General features: G+C 42.4%; 1 protein-coding gene across 4 annotated transcripts in view; it reads right to left on the reverse strand.

Moving 5' to 3' along the window:
• The window catches only part of LOC147142377 (vitamin D3 receptor B), a 29,863-nt gene that overhangs the window by 14,131 nt on the left and 1,349 nt on the right, over positions 1–14,383 (reverse strand). Inside the window, exons 1-3 of one of the 4 annotated variants that reach the window (XM_086040776.1) lie at positions 12,848–12,934; positions 12,100–12,173; positions 730–877 (exon numbers count right to left, since the gene is read on the reverse strand). In XM_086040776.1, the coding sequence (XP_085896902.1) occupies positions 730–875 (146 nt within the window). In that variant the 5' untranslated portion in view covers positions 876–877; positions 12,100–12,173; positions 12,848–12,934. Of the gene's footprint in view, positions 1–729; positions 878–12,099; positions 12,174–12,477; positions 12,794–12,843; positions 12,935–14,383 lie in introns of those variants that run through there. The other 3 variants (XM_086040777.1, XM_086040778.1, XM_086040779.1) reach the window with 3 other exon arrangements.

The following is a 14,383-nucleotide window of genomic DNA, read 5'->3' on the forward strand; positions in this document are numbered from 1 at the left end:
AATGAACAGACAAGGCAAGGAGAACATTTGACATTAATCATTGCCTTTTGACAGACAAATTCAAAATGGTACAAAATGGACGGACGGGTGACGGGAAATCTACTGCTGCCTAACCTCAGCCACTCCCCACCCCACCCCCCCACCCCCGAAAAAAATGGAAGCCTTTGCTATTTGAAAATCGCATTCTACTACATCAGATGTGGATTGGAGTTCAATGAATTGTTCAGCCCAACCGGAAACACAGACTCAGTTCAATTAAGTTCAGGTAGAGGCCAGATGAGCAAAGACGAAGCAGACTGTTTAACACATCCATTTAAGCTACCTTTTCCAGGACAAAGAAACCCTTGGGCCAAAATATATCCATAATAAAAAAGGATTTATTGTGTTTACCGTACTTGCCAGCCCAGGAATATTAATAGCAATAAGCTGTACCTGCTGCTTGGTATTAGTGTGTACACCCTGTGTACACCAATGCTGTATTGAACGTGTTCTTATGCAACTGAATCGTGTGTGTGCGAGCGCACATGTGAGTGGGAAGTTGCGCTACATCGGCAGGACCTGTGCATGCATACTCATGCGTATGTGAAGCAATTTGTGCTTTTCAGAAGGCTGGTAAAAGCAGTTGCACAAAGCGAACACACACACACATGTACATAACTATGTGGACCATGTGCTTCCGTTTACATCAACTCATCGGCATGTTTGCAACGTCACTGGCCATTGGTCTACCTGAAAAACCCCTTGCAGCCCTCGCAGGTCATGGCGTTGAAGTGAAAGCCAGTGGCTTTGTCGCCACACACGCCGCAGATTCGAGGCACATTCCTGTCAAACTCATCAGGGGCCAGGGTGGATGTACTCACAACAGTGGGCTCCATTACTAAACACAGAGGGAGAGATCAGATGGAAAATGTGAAAAGAGCCACAAAAAAACAATACAATTAAGAACGTTTTAACCAAATGCTGGATATTGTTATTTTTGCCACAAAGGCTCGGCCTACGGGGAATAGTAAAACTCAGAGGAAATATTACGAGAATAAAAGTCGAACTTTGTGACTGTCGAAATCCTCACAAAATATAAACAGAACAGTGTGAGACCAGCAGCCAGTTTATCTCCAGATACCTCCCATGTATTATTCATCAGATAGACGCATTCAATATTAGTTTGAAAAGACAACAGCAGTTGATGATCAAATGATTTCCAAGAAACAAATGTTTGCACACTGAACAGAAAACTGCTCATATTGACAATGGTGTTAATGTGCCAGAATATTCCTTTTATTTTCACTTTCTTGTTTGTGAAACTAAGACGTAATTTCACAAGATACTCAGAAGTCCTTTAACAAATCAGGAAATTACAGACTTAATCTGGTAAAATGTGTCTATTCACACACGCACACAAGATACATATATACATAAATATAAATACACACACATACACATATATAATATGATATTATCGTTTCTGTTGTCTGTTTTCATAATATAAGCTAGACACAAATTCCTGTCACGTTTCTCCCTGCAAGCCAGATAATGTCCCTTCCAGAAGGAGACCGTCCCCTAAGTTTCCAGTTTGTCCTTTGTAGGGTGAACTGAGTGTTTATGTCTATTGGCAAGGATTTAGTGCAATACGCAACAAGTGGGAAAATTCCTGTTCAACTCCAAAAATGTGTGCTATATTTGTTTGCCCTCAGCACTTGGGCATCTGTTTCAGTAAATAGCCTTGTGAGGGGGACAAAAAGGCATGTCACCACGAGGCCAGCATCCTCATAAACAAATACGCACTGTCCTTTCCACAAAGCGCTTTTCTTACTGTTTTCTTTGCTTCTTCTGCGGAGTGAAAGTGGGCCAGATGGCGGGAGGAAACGGCGGGTAAAGGGAAAGGAGTGTAATCAAACTACAGACAAACCCCAACAAAGTCACAAATCAACCGCAGGAGGGGGAAGCGCTTGCATGAATAATTAAACTGTTTGGACCAATCGCTCCCTTATCGACGAATGTTCTTTCAACTTGTCAATATCAACTGAACACATTTGGAAGTTTCTTGTGCCACACCCATGCCGACAAAAGCGTAAGATGACCACAAAGTCGACACTGCCTTGCTGCTCCAGGCATCACGTGGCTCAAGCCTGTGCGGTAAGTGGCTATTGTGTATCGCAGCATCACAAGCTTAAGCATATCAACAATAAAGACGGTGCGGTGAGTGAGAAAGGCACAGCTTGACATTGCCTGAGCCACAAGAAAATATTTGTCGTGGGAAGGAGCAAAAACACCCAACAGAACTACAATGACAATAGACTATTGACCGACTGTTGATGGAAAAAGCCTGTTTGGCCTCCTGAAAACATGAGCTCAGGCCAGTTAATGGAGAGGAAACACAAATCTGACTTTCTAATTATACAGGAAGGGGAAAAGCAGACATGAGGGCTTAATGAAACAAATTCAGTTTTGTTCAGATCACATTGCCAAGGTGGCGTACTACTTTTATTTTACGCACTGCACTAAACTTGCGTGTTTTTCTCGCAACCACCCATTCACTCGCCAGCTTTCAGAACAAAGGTCAACAGAAGCAGTCATACAATAAGGCCAAGTTGCAGATTTTAGGTCATCTTTTCACAGTGGGATACATGTCACGTAAGACTTGATCAACACACCCACAACTAGATAACAGTCTTATAGCAAGATTGATCAAAGGCCATTTAAGGATTGGCAGTTGGGCCATCAATTCAATAATGCACTACTAGCAAGAGTTGTGTTTAAAAAAAATAAAATAATAGTTCGCAGCAGTTGCTGAGACAAAGGATGAATATTTAACTTAATTATCACAATTGGTAGATAGTATAATAAATATTCTTTAGAAAAAATTCTTTAACTAATTCACTGCCAGGCATTTTCATACCTTCTTTTACCCTAACATTTGAAACAAATTGAAATAAATTCCTGAAATTGAATGGCTGCACTGTCAAAAAAACAATAATACGTCAATGGCAGTGAATGAGTTAATGGGGATGTATTGTTTATAGATATACAGTATTGTTTTAATGCCAATGTACTATGGAGCTGAATAAAGCTGCCGGGAAACGTTGTGCCGCACTTCATGTCTTCAAGGACGTACGTCTACTGACATCATCTAGATGTTTTTTTTAGACGGCAAAATATTCAAGATTGAACCAACAGCCCCTCTGCTGGTTGCAGACAAGTAGTGCCCTCCATGTTGATTGACCAAAAATGTTCACGTAAAATGAGGTGTTTTACGTCACTACAGGGATACAACGCTTCAAATAATACACTCTCATGCTACATGGAAATAGTTCATCTCTCTAAATAAAATAATGTGCAAGCTAGCTACTCCCAGCAGGCACGCTCATTCACATTCCAATATCATTGACCATTGAGTGAAATCCGCCCTGTGTGGTTCCATTGAGCCTTGACAGGCCATTACACTCAATGCGTGCTCGTATTGAGAGGGGCTCTAAATAATTCATCAGGTTATTAGACCAGATCTGTACTCATTCCAGTTTCATGCACGCAATGCAACGAACAGCTTGCAGCTATGGGTTTCCGCTGACTTATCGCTCTTGAATAATATGCATCGTGTTTCCGACTATCGGCAGCATCAATCACACTTGTGGAGTAAGAATAAGCAAGGCGCTCGCAGAGCCATTTGTTTGTGTGCTACCAGGTATGGTATGGTGTTTTTTCACCTGCTGCTTGGCTTGTACAAGCATGTCACTCAATGAATTATATCATTGTATACTGTACTGTCTATAGCCGTGTTTACATGGAGCTATGTATTTCGTAATGATTAGAAAGGATCCGAATGACTAATCGGAATGAAAACGCTCCATATGTGCGCCCCAATCGGAATAAAAAGGCCGAATCCAAATGGAATTTCATTCAGATTCACAGCGGCGGTATATTCCTTTTGCCAATCCGAACGAGCGTCCTTTAAACAGCTCAATCGGAAGAGCCAGGCTGCGTCCGATCTGCGCATGCTCTGTCTTGACGTAAATGCGTAGTTACGTCGCTGTATCCGCACTTTAACTCATTAAGCGCCTGTCTCAATAGCTCCCCAAAACCTAAGGTCGCCTTTGGAATTACCCTTGAAAACCTGAAGTTCTCCCAGAAATTCAACACTTACAAAATGATTAATATCTCAGCTCCTGTAGCAGACAGAAGCATAATTCCAAAAGAATTAAAGAGCTTAGACATGTGGCTTTCACACAGGAAGAATTTATTATTACTAACCGTTTCAATCTAAGATGTAAAAATAACGTGTCAGTGCAAGAGAAGCACCATTTTAATTTTTAAAAAATCGAGTGGTAATTACCATCCTCTATTCTGTTCCAAAGACGTCAATATCGTCATTGTCTACAAACCATATCATATTACGTTCGGCTGGTTCCACTGGTCGTGCGCGTCGTCTATATAGCACTGCCATTACTTATCAGAGCTCCCGGCGATTGACGGCGTCCGTCATTAGCCTACCTACGGCTCGAAAAAATTCCACGACATCCTCCGCGGTCTCGCAACACTGTCACATGTATATTCTGATGCATTAAATTGGCTAAGAGACGGAGAATTGGATTTTTAAAAAAAAAAGACACAGACGTATCTGCTGTCCCGGCTTTAAAGGTAGAATGACGCAACAGCGCTCCCGGCTCTAGTGGTAGGAATGCGGTTATGCGCTCCTGTCCTTAATGGGTTAAAATGGCAGCATCTTACCAGAGCTCATCTGCGACGCGAGAACTTGTTTTAAAGTACTGGTAACTTGTTTTTATCAAGATGCTGCTCTAATAAAAGTGTTAAAACAATCGCGAATACTGTGCCAAATAGATGAATGAACTCCATCTTGATAGATCACGTGATGTTTACATCGATCTCCGCGTGTCACACGGCTGATCTGATTAACAGGGTGGAGCAAGTCAACGGCCGATCGGACTAGATCACATGTAAACGGGTGACCAGTGAGCTTCATTCGGTATGATTTCATTCCGAACAAAAAAAAAAAAAATCTCCATGGAACCCCGGCATATGTGTGTATTTGTTTGTCGCTTGTATATAGGTGATTTTACAAAAAAAATAAATCAGTGAAGTGGCAAATAGTTTTACTGGTGCATTGCAGCAGAACAACATCTTGATAGGCAAGAATTGTTTATCTAGTGTGCTGGAAGAAAGAAGCATTTATTTTAAATAAATACAGGAGATTAAATTAACACCGAAAAGTGTTATGATCTTAACAACCAATTAACTGTGACAAGAATGACTCCCAATGTAAAAAAAAAAAAGGAATGTACTGTTGGTAAAAAGGTCTAATGGTTTTGAGGTTTCTTACTGATTTAATAGTTTGACAGTTGGGGAACGCCCTTGTAATCGACTGGCACCAATCCATACTACATTAGCTCTACCAACAGCAGGTAAATTCAGATCTCTTTTCCCTCTTTTCAAGCCATCTCTTTGCAGTTCCGACAATAAATGACAAAGAACACAGGCACAATATTGACATGACGAGCTCCCTAAAGCTTACTATGAACTTCAGGAGACAACATGCAATACCGCAATAAAACAGACAGAATTATACATCATGTGAAGTGGAGAGCCACATGACAAGTATAAGTGGGTGTTATCTTACACCAGCTGAACATTTATGGCTGCTGTACAGTACAGCGTTTGTGTCAAATAGTCTTGACTCTTCAAAGTTGCGGTTTACCTAATGAGCTCTCTTTCCCAAAACACTGGTCAGAGTACAAGATTGATTTCATAGCTCCATACCCTCAGGTGACCCATTATATACCAAATCAGCGCAAACATACCCAGTCCTGATGTGTGCTGAAGAGAAATGACAAATATTTATAGTCATGTTTAAAGCAGAGGTTTAGCATGAGCCCACTTGCTTTTGCCTTGTGCAATCCTCACACGGGGTTGCCATTGACAACCTCACATTCTGTAGTTTCAACACTGCCTGTGTTACTATTGGTCACAATTGTGCCTCGCCAAGCAGACATTTCTCATCTCCTTCCCTCTGAATGGCCGTTTGCTGCAGTCAGGCAGGCACGGCATCAACCCACAGCAAAGCGTAGTAAGTGCGCTGCAGAAGGAGAGAGGGATTTACGACAGAAGCGGGCCAGAGAAGAGAGAGGTGGAGGGGGCGCAGGAGCCATGGCAGCTACGAAAGTACACACGGATCCAGCGAATGAGGGAGGGAGTGACCTCTTTGTGACTTTCTGGGTCACGTAGCCCAAGCGTACCCTTCTGCAGCAAGAAAGGGAGGACTAGTATTAAGCGCTGGCACAGAGACATGGACCAGACACGACATCAACACAAAAATGTCTGTTTTAGAAATCTAAAAAGCGGGCTAAATATACACATTCATGGGACACTTGAATTACAGGCTAAATATAAAAGTGTCTCATCCCTGTTGGCTCCTCATCTTGGGAAGCATCAAGGGGAAAAAGTGATTTACTTTGCTTGGTGGAGTCACATTTTAGCACGTTTGTTCTATTTCAGAGCAAACCGGACTTTTGCACGCACTTTAAACACCGCGCATGTGCAAATTGATGTGTGTGTATTTTGTAAACTGGCCTAAGCTTATAGATGAAGGAAATTCATCTACGGTGGCAAAAAAAATGGAAACCTTTCAGGACAAGATCATTGCCGTTTCTCAACTTGCGTTCTTGTCCCTTCTTATGGTGTTCAACATGACCAAATTACTCATTGGGTGTGTCCATTTGACTTAATAAATGCTGCATCTCAAATATGTAGATGCCTCCTAAAGCGCTGAGGCGAATACGTATACCACAAACTGCTTACATCTAGTGGGTGGGTGCGGGTGTTAGCCCATGAAAATATAAGATGTCACGCTAGGTTTTTTTTTTTTTTTTTTGGTAGAGTCAGAATTTCCTCTGCCTTCAAAGCAGCAAATTAGCTTAGACAGTTGAAGTGCGTTAGCGGATGCTTTTACAAATCGGCGTGCGTAGCACTTGTGCTTTCGTGATATAAATGAGGATAGACTTGCATAATATATTGGAAGTGACTATACTAACAGTCTCATTTTTAGTAGTATATTTGCACACGCTTGAGGCCTTGCTGATAGTTTGTTCCACAAACCCACCAGCTGTTGATTTCAGCGAAGCATCCGTGTCCAAAACACGTGAAGGACGATTAGTCAACCTCAAGCTATAACCGTCATTGCAGAGTGGCAAAGTCGACGCATCGGCTAGTTGACTAGTCAGTTCAACCCTTGGTAGATGCATTACTAAAATGTAAAAAGAAAATAAATCTAAATCATTTTAAATACGTTTTTCTAAATACAATCAAATTGTAGTAACATTAAGTCTTTATTTCTCAGAAAATGAATCGCTACTTATGTGCTCTTGTTTGCTCTGTGAAGTAACATCAGAGTGGAAACAAGATGTCTTACCTAAAACTCAAATTGCATTGATAACACCGTCAGTGAGGGAGTCAAGGAAAATAAAAATGATCGTTACATCCCACTGATGAGTGGGGCAAAAGTACCTGATTCGTGTCACGTAGTGTGCAACAGTCTTCCATTTTCAGTCATGTAAAGGTAAAGTTATCTTTACTCATGACTAGAAAATAGAGGTGTATTTAGTAAGCTTTAATTAGCCACGTTCCCGCAAAGCAGTACAGTTTAGTTTCGTTCACTGCCGTAGGCTTTGAAAGGGTAGTCACTGATCTGGCTTGTGCTTCCAGTGTTTGACAGTATGGTGATAGCTGTGTCAGCTACATAAATAGCGTGACATCAGAGCAGTGTGACATGAGCGTAACCTGCCAGTGAATTCAACAAAAAAGAACACGACAGTAAATAAACTGTATGCTCTACCTTTGTCAAGGCCCAACTTTTAAGTCTTATGACCAGACAATCCTTGTATTCTCCAAGACTGTAAAAATGTGTGTGTTTTGGGATCTTTACAACAGTTACCCTGACGCTCTATTTGTTTTTAGGAATTGCATGGCAATACAGTACAAATTAAATGGTCTAACTGACGTATATAGCCCACAGACTGTGTTCCCAACCCTTGATGTAAGTATTGCACCACAGCGATTAGTACCGGTACCCAATTACGAGAATGCCAGTGGTGGTATTACACATTAGGTGGGTATTACAGAAAAGATGTTCGTCTCAACTTAATCTCCGAGTTGACCTCCTCTGACATCAAAAACTCAAGAGTATTTGGTTGCTCAACAGCTCATCTGAACTCAACGTCGAGTCACCATGGCAACAGAGATAAACAAGTCAAGTTACTCCCCCCCCCTTCAAAATGGAGGCGCTAATGCGGGAGTGTAGTGACTGAAAATATATTATGTAAAATATATTGTATAGAGTTTTACTAATTCAAGAAACATTTCAGTGTGATACTGCACGATGATCACTATCTAATAATGTTTTTTAATTGGGTTTTTTCTGCTCTGCGTGTGCGCATGCATGCGTGTAGCCTTGAGATACTCCGAAACGGGTAATGGCAAAGATGCACAACTGCAGGACGCCAGTACGAGTTTGCAAGCCCGCTACGCTCTCGTCTCCTCGCCATTTACTTTCCACAACCACCACCACAGGAAGATGACCAATGATTTCTCAGTTGCCTTGTCACAAACACCCACAGACAATGACGCCACAGCTGGAGAACTGCCCAGATGTTAAGATTAACTTCCATCAAAGTTAACAAATTTGACTACTATTCAGAAGCTCTAATAAGGACCCGAAGCACGAGTGACTCAGTATAACAAAGTGGATAAAGTGAGTCAACAACCCTGAGCAGAAATTGTTTTAACTGCAAAGACATGCGGAAGAGGGAGAGTAAAGATGTAAATTCAAAAATGAAAACGAGAGAATTCTGGCATCACAGCCCAAGAATGTCAGCAATGAACTTTGAGACCACATCCCAACACATATGAGTCAAAGCCAGAATCTCATCCGGACCTAAAACAGTAGTGAAAGTGGGACGTAAAGCTGTAGAAAAGAGGCCCTCTCTGACAGGCTAATGAGCATCCTCCGTGTCCACATCACGTGAACGATCCCACAAATGGTCCTAAAAGTGTTACATGCAGCCCAAATAAGTCCTTGTGGATGGGGTGAATTGGAAAAAAAAATAAAGGAAAAAAGAAGAGAGGAAGTCGCGGAGAGAGAAGGGACAAAAACGTAGGTTGAAATGTTTTAGCGCATACCTCAGGCGGGTCACTGCGAGTACAGAAGACACATAAAAAAAAAAAATCGGATCTGGAACGACCCAGATCACTCAGAAGAGGGCCACGGTGGAAACATATGGGCTTTTAGTCACATGTTACAGCATAGTCGCCTCTAAAAAAAAAAAAAGAGCGGGCGGGATGACGTGGGCAACAAGAGCTGATATTTAAAATGATGAACGTTACATCTTAGAATGTCTTTGGAGAGCACATGAATGAAGGAGAACAAGTGCAGCAAACTACAAGAACAACGTCAATAAAGAAGTTTGCAATGCGGCAAAAAAAAAAAACTGGTGGAGCCGACTAGTCCAGTCCTGTCCCTTCTCTTCCTTCTCTCATGCGCCCTCCCCTCTGCGGGTCTATCTCGTGCTTTTTTCTTTTTTTTTCCCTGCGATCACAGGGAGTATGTTACAACAGCAGTAACAGCACATGACAAGGTGACCTGTGCCCCACACAGGATGGGCTAAACTGGGGTGGAAGCGGTTGGGTGGGGGTGAGGGGGGTCCCGTGTCCAACTCTACGGTCTATCGCTCCCCTACCCAGGCCCCTGCTGCTGGCCAGCAAAGTGAGAGAGAGGTAGTGACGGCGGCCTGCCCCTTATGCTGGGCCCCTTTGCTGGACTCTAGAGAGGGGGAAAGGCAGGGAGAAGCCCACTCAAAAACACACACACACACACACACACACACAGCGAGAGTCCTGTTTATGTCTGTGATGAATCTGACAGGGAATACGCATTCTCAAGCAAACACGGTCATGCAAGGAGAGCTAACTGGACAGAACTGGACAGGCAACAAACGTGTGCGAGAAAGGATCACAAATGTGCTGAAGCCAATCTTACATAACCATCAAAACAGCTCCCTAAAAATGTCAACGATTATGAATGCTGGCAAAGTGGTTTGAACATAAATTGAATATTCAAGACAAAGAAAAAAATTATGAAAAACGACAAAAATAGTTTGCTTAATAGCATAGTTGCCCATGTCATGTTTGAACATTTTTTTTGGAAAACAAGAAAAAACTTTTTTTTTTCTCAAAGTCCAACTATAACTGAAAGGTTATAAGGAAAGGGATATTCTGATTAATACTGCATTTGTGGAACATGAATTAGGCAGTAAAATCCACCCTTTTATATCCATCTCAGGTGGCGGCCATTTTGCCACCTGCTGTCCACTGAAAATGACATCATGGTGCCGAAGAGCTCAGCTAACGAACAAACGAGTGCATTTTGCTGCTTAATTCATATTGCACAAAAAAATAATCACAATGCCATGTTTAGACTAGCGGGAGCGCATAGAACATATTATCGTAGAGAACATTTTAACTTCTTCTTTAAGAAACTGAAAGGCAATTATGCTATCAGGCTAATGAATTGAAAAACTGAAATCTTATCATGGAAATATTAAACTGCATTACACTGTCCAGGTTCAATGTTTTAAGATGGCATCTTCTAAAATGCTCCCTTCCAAGAGGTACTCCTTCTGCTTGAGTTGCTCGCCATCTCCAACAAATATAACCTTTGCGATGCGTTTGGCCTAGAGACCCTCAGCCGAGTTAACCGAGGACCTGTGCAGACATCAGGGTGAACTTACCACTCCATTAGTTACAAAGGCAACAGAACATATGTGGCATGTACATACAAGTGGCTCTCAACGGCCAAGTACAACGGCCTCTTTCACTCTATACGTCACACGTGAGGAGGAAGCCAGTAATTACTATGGCCACGAAAAGAGGGAAGGAGAGGGTATCTCCCTGTATGGCTACCTAATGGACTGTGCCATCCCCACCACACAAACACCTCTATAAACAACATGATGCGACTGCATTTAATCATGGAAAGGATCCTTTGTGTAAGTTCACTTTGAAGGATTGCAAGTGGTTGGCCACTTGTTACAACGATATAGGAAAGATACAAACACAGCATCTGTACTTCCATTCAAACTAATACAGGCTTGTCATATGATTTCAAAGTGGTACATATGCCTGTATTGAATGAGACAGCTATATTGTTGAAAAGGGAGAGGCCAGTCATTAATTTTCCACACTTAGGAAATGAAGCAGCCGATATAAAAACAACACTGTGCATTCTAAAAACAAGTGCAGAATATGAAGAAACAGAGACAGACTGTGAGAAATAAAGCACAATCAATGGAAGGGAGTAATGGGCACAATTTGTGCCTTAATGGATGGTGTAGGGGAAGAATGGAGGGGCTGGTGATAATAAATTTAGACAAAGGCATTTTTTTTTGTCATTTCGCCATTTTGACAGGATAATAAAGTGGCTCAGTGCTCGTTGATGAAGTAAGTGCGATGTTGGAGTATGAACAAATTGAAAATATGAAGGTTAAAATGAAAGAATGTGCAGTTGTGGATAAGGGTGGACATAATGATGATTAGGAATTTGGTTAGGTGAATATAATTGTGGATTTACAGGGTCTGCAAGCAAATGAAGTAAAAGTGAGCGCAATATTCTCTTTTGCTAAGACACTGGTATGAAAACTGTTCAGAACATTTTCCCCCATTGTCCATCGATGAAATGTAACCCAACGCCCATGCCTACTTGTTTTGATTATGTATTAACACTGTACAGTACATCCATCAGATGCAAAAGACAGCATAATAATTGACTGTTGAGAATGTTTTTTAAGAATTTAACAGTTATTTTTGCAAAACACACTTCAACATTACTGCCTCTATAGCCAATTCCTACACACCGTTTCTTCCAAATGTCCATTTTGCTTGGATAGTTATTTACGATGAATATAAAATGTATGCAAATGTGACATTACATGATAGACGTAATTGTACCTTTGGAGTTGTTTTTTCGAAGAGTGGGCATTTTCACAGCAGAAAAAAAAATCAGTGAGCAGCTTTGGCTTATGTGTGATAGAAATGGCTCACCTGAGGATTTGGCATGCCCTTGAACACTGGCTGAGACTTGAAAGCTTTCCTCCGTTTATCCCAAGATGTTAATCCTGTTCAATAGAAAAGCAAAAAGGCATGTGGCAAGTCAGTAATGTGGGCCTTAACCCTCGGACCTGGCCTACAATTGCCGTTTATGTAACGCAGAAATATTATCAACCCAAACATAACATGCGCGGTGTTAATCATCACACGGCAAATATTGTCATCCGAAGTTGCGCAACGTTATTGATACATCGACAAGTTTATGAAACGCGACTGGCGTTGGAAATTAAGATTTCGTAAGGAAGAGCCATTTCAGTAAGTCACAATCTGGACTTTTGCACGTTTGCTCTTGTGCAATGCGAGTTTTCATACCTTAACAGTTGAACTCAACTTTCCCCCCATTAAGACCCGCGTTGCTTTTGATCTTCTTTACACGCCGCCTTCGTGCGTGTCGACTCCCATGTTGACCGGGAGCGTTTCGAAATTGGTGAAACGGTTGTGTTTCGCCAATCTTGTGAATGTGGGGAGAAGTCGTCCGCCCTTCCAGACGTCGGGCTCACACACGCGGCGGCGCTGGTAGTGGCTAACGCTTAGCGTGGTTAGCGGGCTAGCTTTAACCCTCAAGCGCGTAACAACTTCGGGCAGCTTGTTAAGCGGAGCAACGACCGAGGGAGTCAAACACTCAACGGTAAAAGCACAAAACACAAACGCCCTAACAATTGAAAAAGAAATTCACACCTACTGTAGTAAGGCGACATATATCCTTGGGTCTTCAGTAACCAAATAGATGGCCATTACTTTTTGTTATGCACTGCCTCCTCCTCCGAGTCTCAACGGGAAAGAGGGATTTCCTCCCCGCCTACTTAGTCCACGTAGCCAATCACGCTTGAGCTCCGCGGATCGGCCCTGATCTGATTGGTGTCACTTCTGCATAGCAGTGCGCCGATTGGTCCGTCTTGATGACCGTAACGCAACAATCCAGCCCTTGAAACAGGGGTGTGTCGTGACGTCAGAGGTAACGAAGAGGTAAACAACTTTGACCGCGTGAGCTTAAAGCAACATGATTTTGCCTCCAATGTGTGTGTGAAGCACTGGAGAGACCCCCGGTGCGGGGATTAACGCGACATCATTATCAACAATGTTCCGTCTCGATTGGCGGAGATTGTGAAATGTAGGGCATGTGTTTCCCTGCAACCATAGAGTTTTGTTTACGAAACGACGGGCGTTCAATGTGTGAACACGTAAAAATAAATGTCCCCGGTCGAATGTTGAAATCGCGCCATTAGATGCACATACTCACCCTGTTTTGTTTAATGCGTCTCGCCTCATTGTTTGTTTGACATCCTCAGAATGTGTGCGGTCAGGCGTGTGGAGACGAGGGGTGTGTCTACTCTGCAGTGCACTGGTAGGCTGCGAGGCGATGCCGCCGCTCTGGCCAGTGTGTTGCCTTACATTAGCAATGCAAAGCACACCGGGTGCACGGAAAATAGATGACTAAACAACACCGATGCATAATATTGATGTTTTGTCGCGCTTTCCTTGAGTAAATATCGAATCCGCCGCGCCTTCACGCTTCACTCGTTCACATGGCATTTTTATTTGCACGGTCGAGTTGCAAATGGGAGAGTGGTGCATGGAGGAAATGGTGGTAGCCTATAGTGCGCGTGTGTGCGTGTGTGCGTGAGCGTGCGTGCGTGCGTGTGGGTGCGCGTGTGGTGTTACGTCCAGTGGAGGAGGCCTATGTGAAGGTCAGGGGTGTGTCTGTAATAAAAACACTGTAAAAGGGGACAGATAGGAAGGAGAGAGGGAAAGAGGGAGAAGGGCCCCATCCGGGTTCATATATCCTCTTCCAACTAAAAATTGTTTTTGGACTCCTGCTGCAGGCCGAGTCAAAACTGCATCTGCAAATTCCATGAGTTTTAAAGCTTCATCCAGACACTTGGCTAAAAATCTGTTTCACATACATTTGTCCGATTACAAATATCCTACTTAAAAGATGATTGTAAATGTTGTAACACAGGGATGGGCAATGGCAGCCAGCGACCACACTTTGAGTGGTCCTTAAAAAAAGCAGACTCTCTTTTCTTTGTCACAGTTATCCACATGTTTTTTTTTCCCAAATCTGTTTTATTGATATTAGTCCAATTAGGAAAAAATGCAATAAAATTATCTTACTTAAAATCCAATTATGGGTTCTATCAAATATGCATTCTAAAAATTCAGTTTGAACTGCAAATCGTACGGCTTTTAGGGCATTGAACTTAACATGCGTTTTTAT

The sequence above is a fragment of the Filicampus tigris genome, chromosome 9 (assembly GCF_054856515.1).
Source record: "Filicampus tigris isolate MCC_2025a chromosome 9, RoL_Ftig_1.0, whole genome shotgun sequence".
Classification (NCBI taxonomy): domain Eukaryota; kingdom Metazoa; phylum Chordata; class Actinopteri; order Syngnathiformes; family Syngnathidae; genus Filicampus; species Filicampus tigris.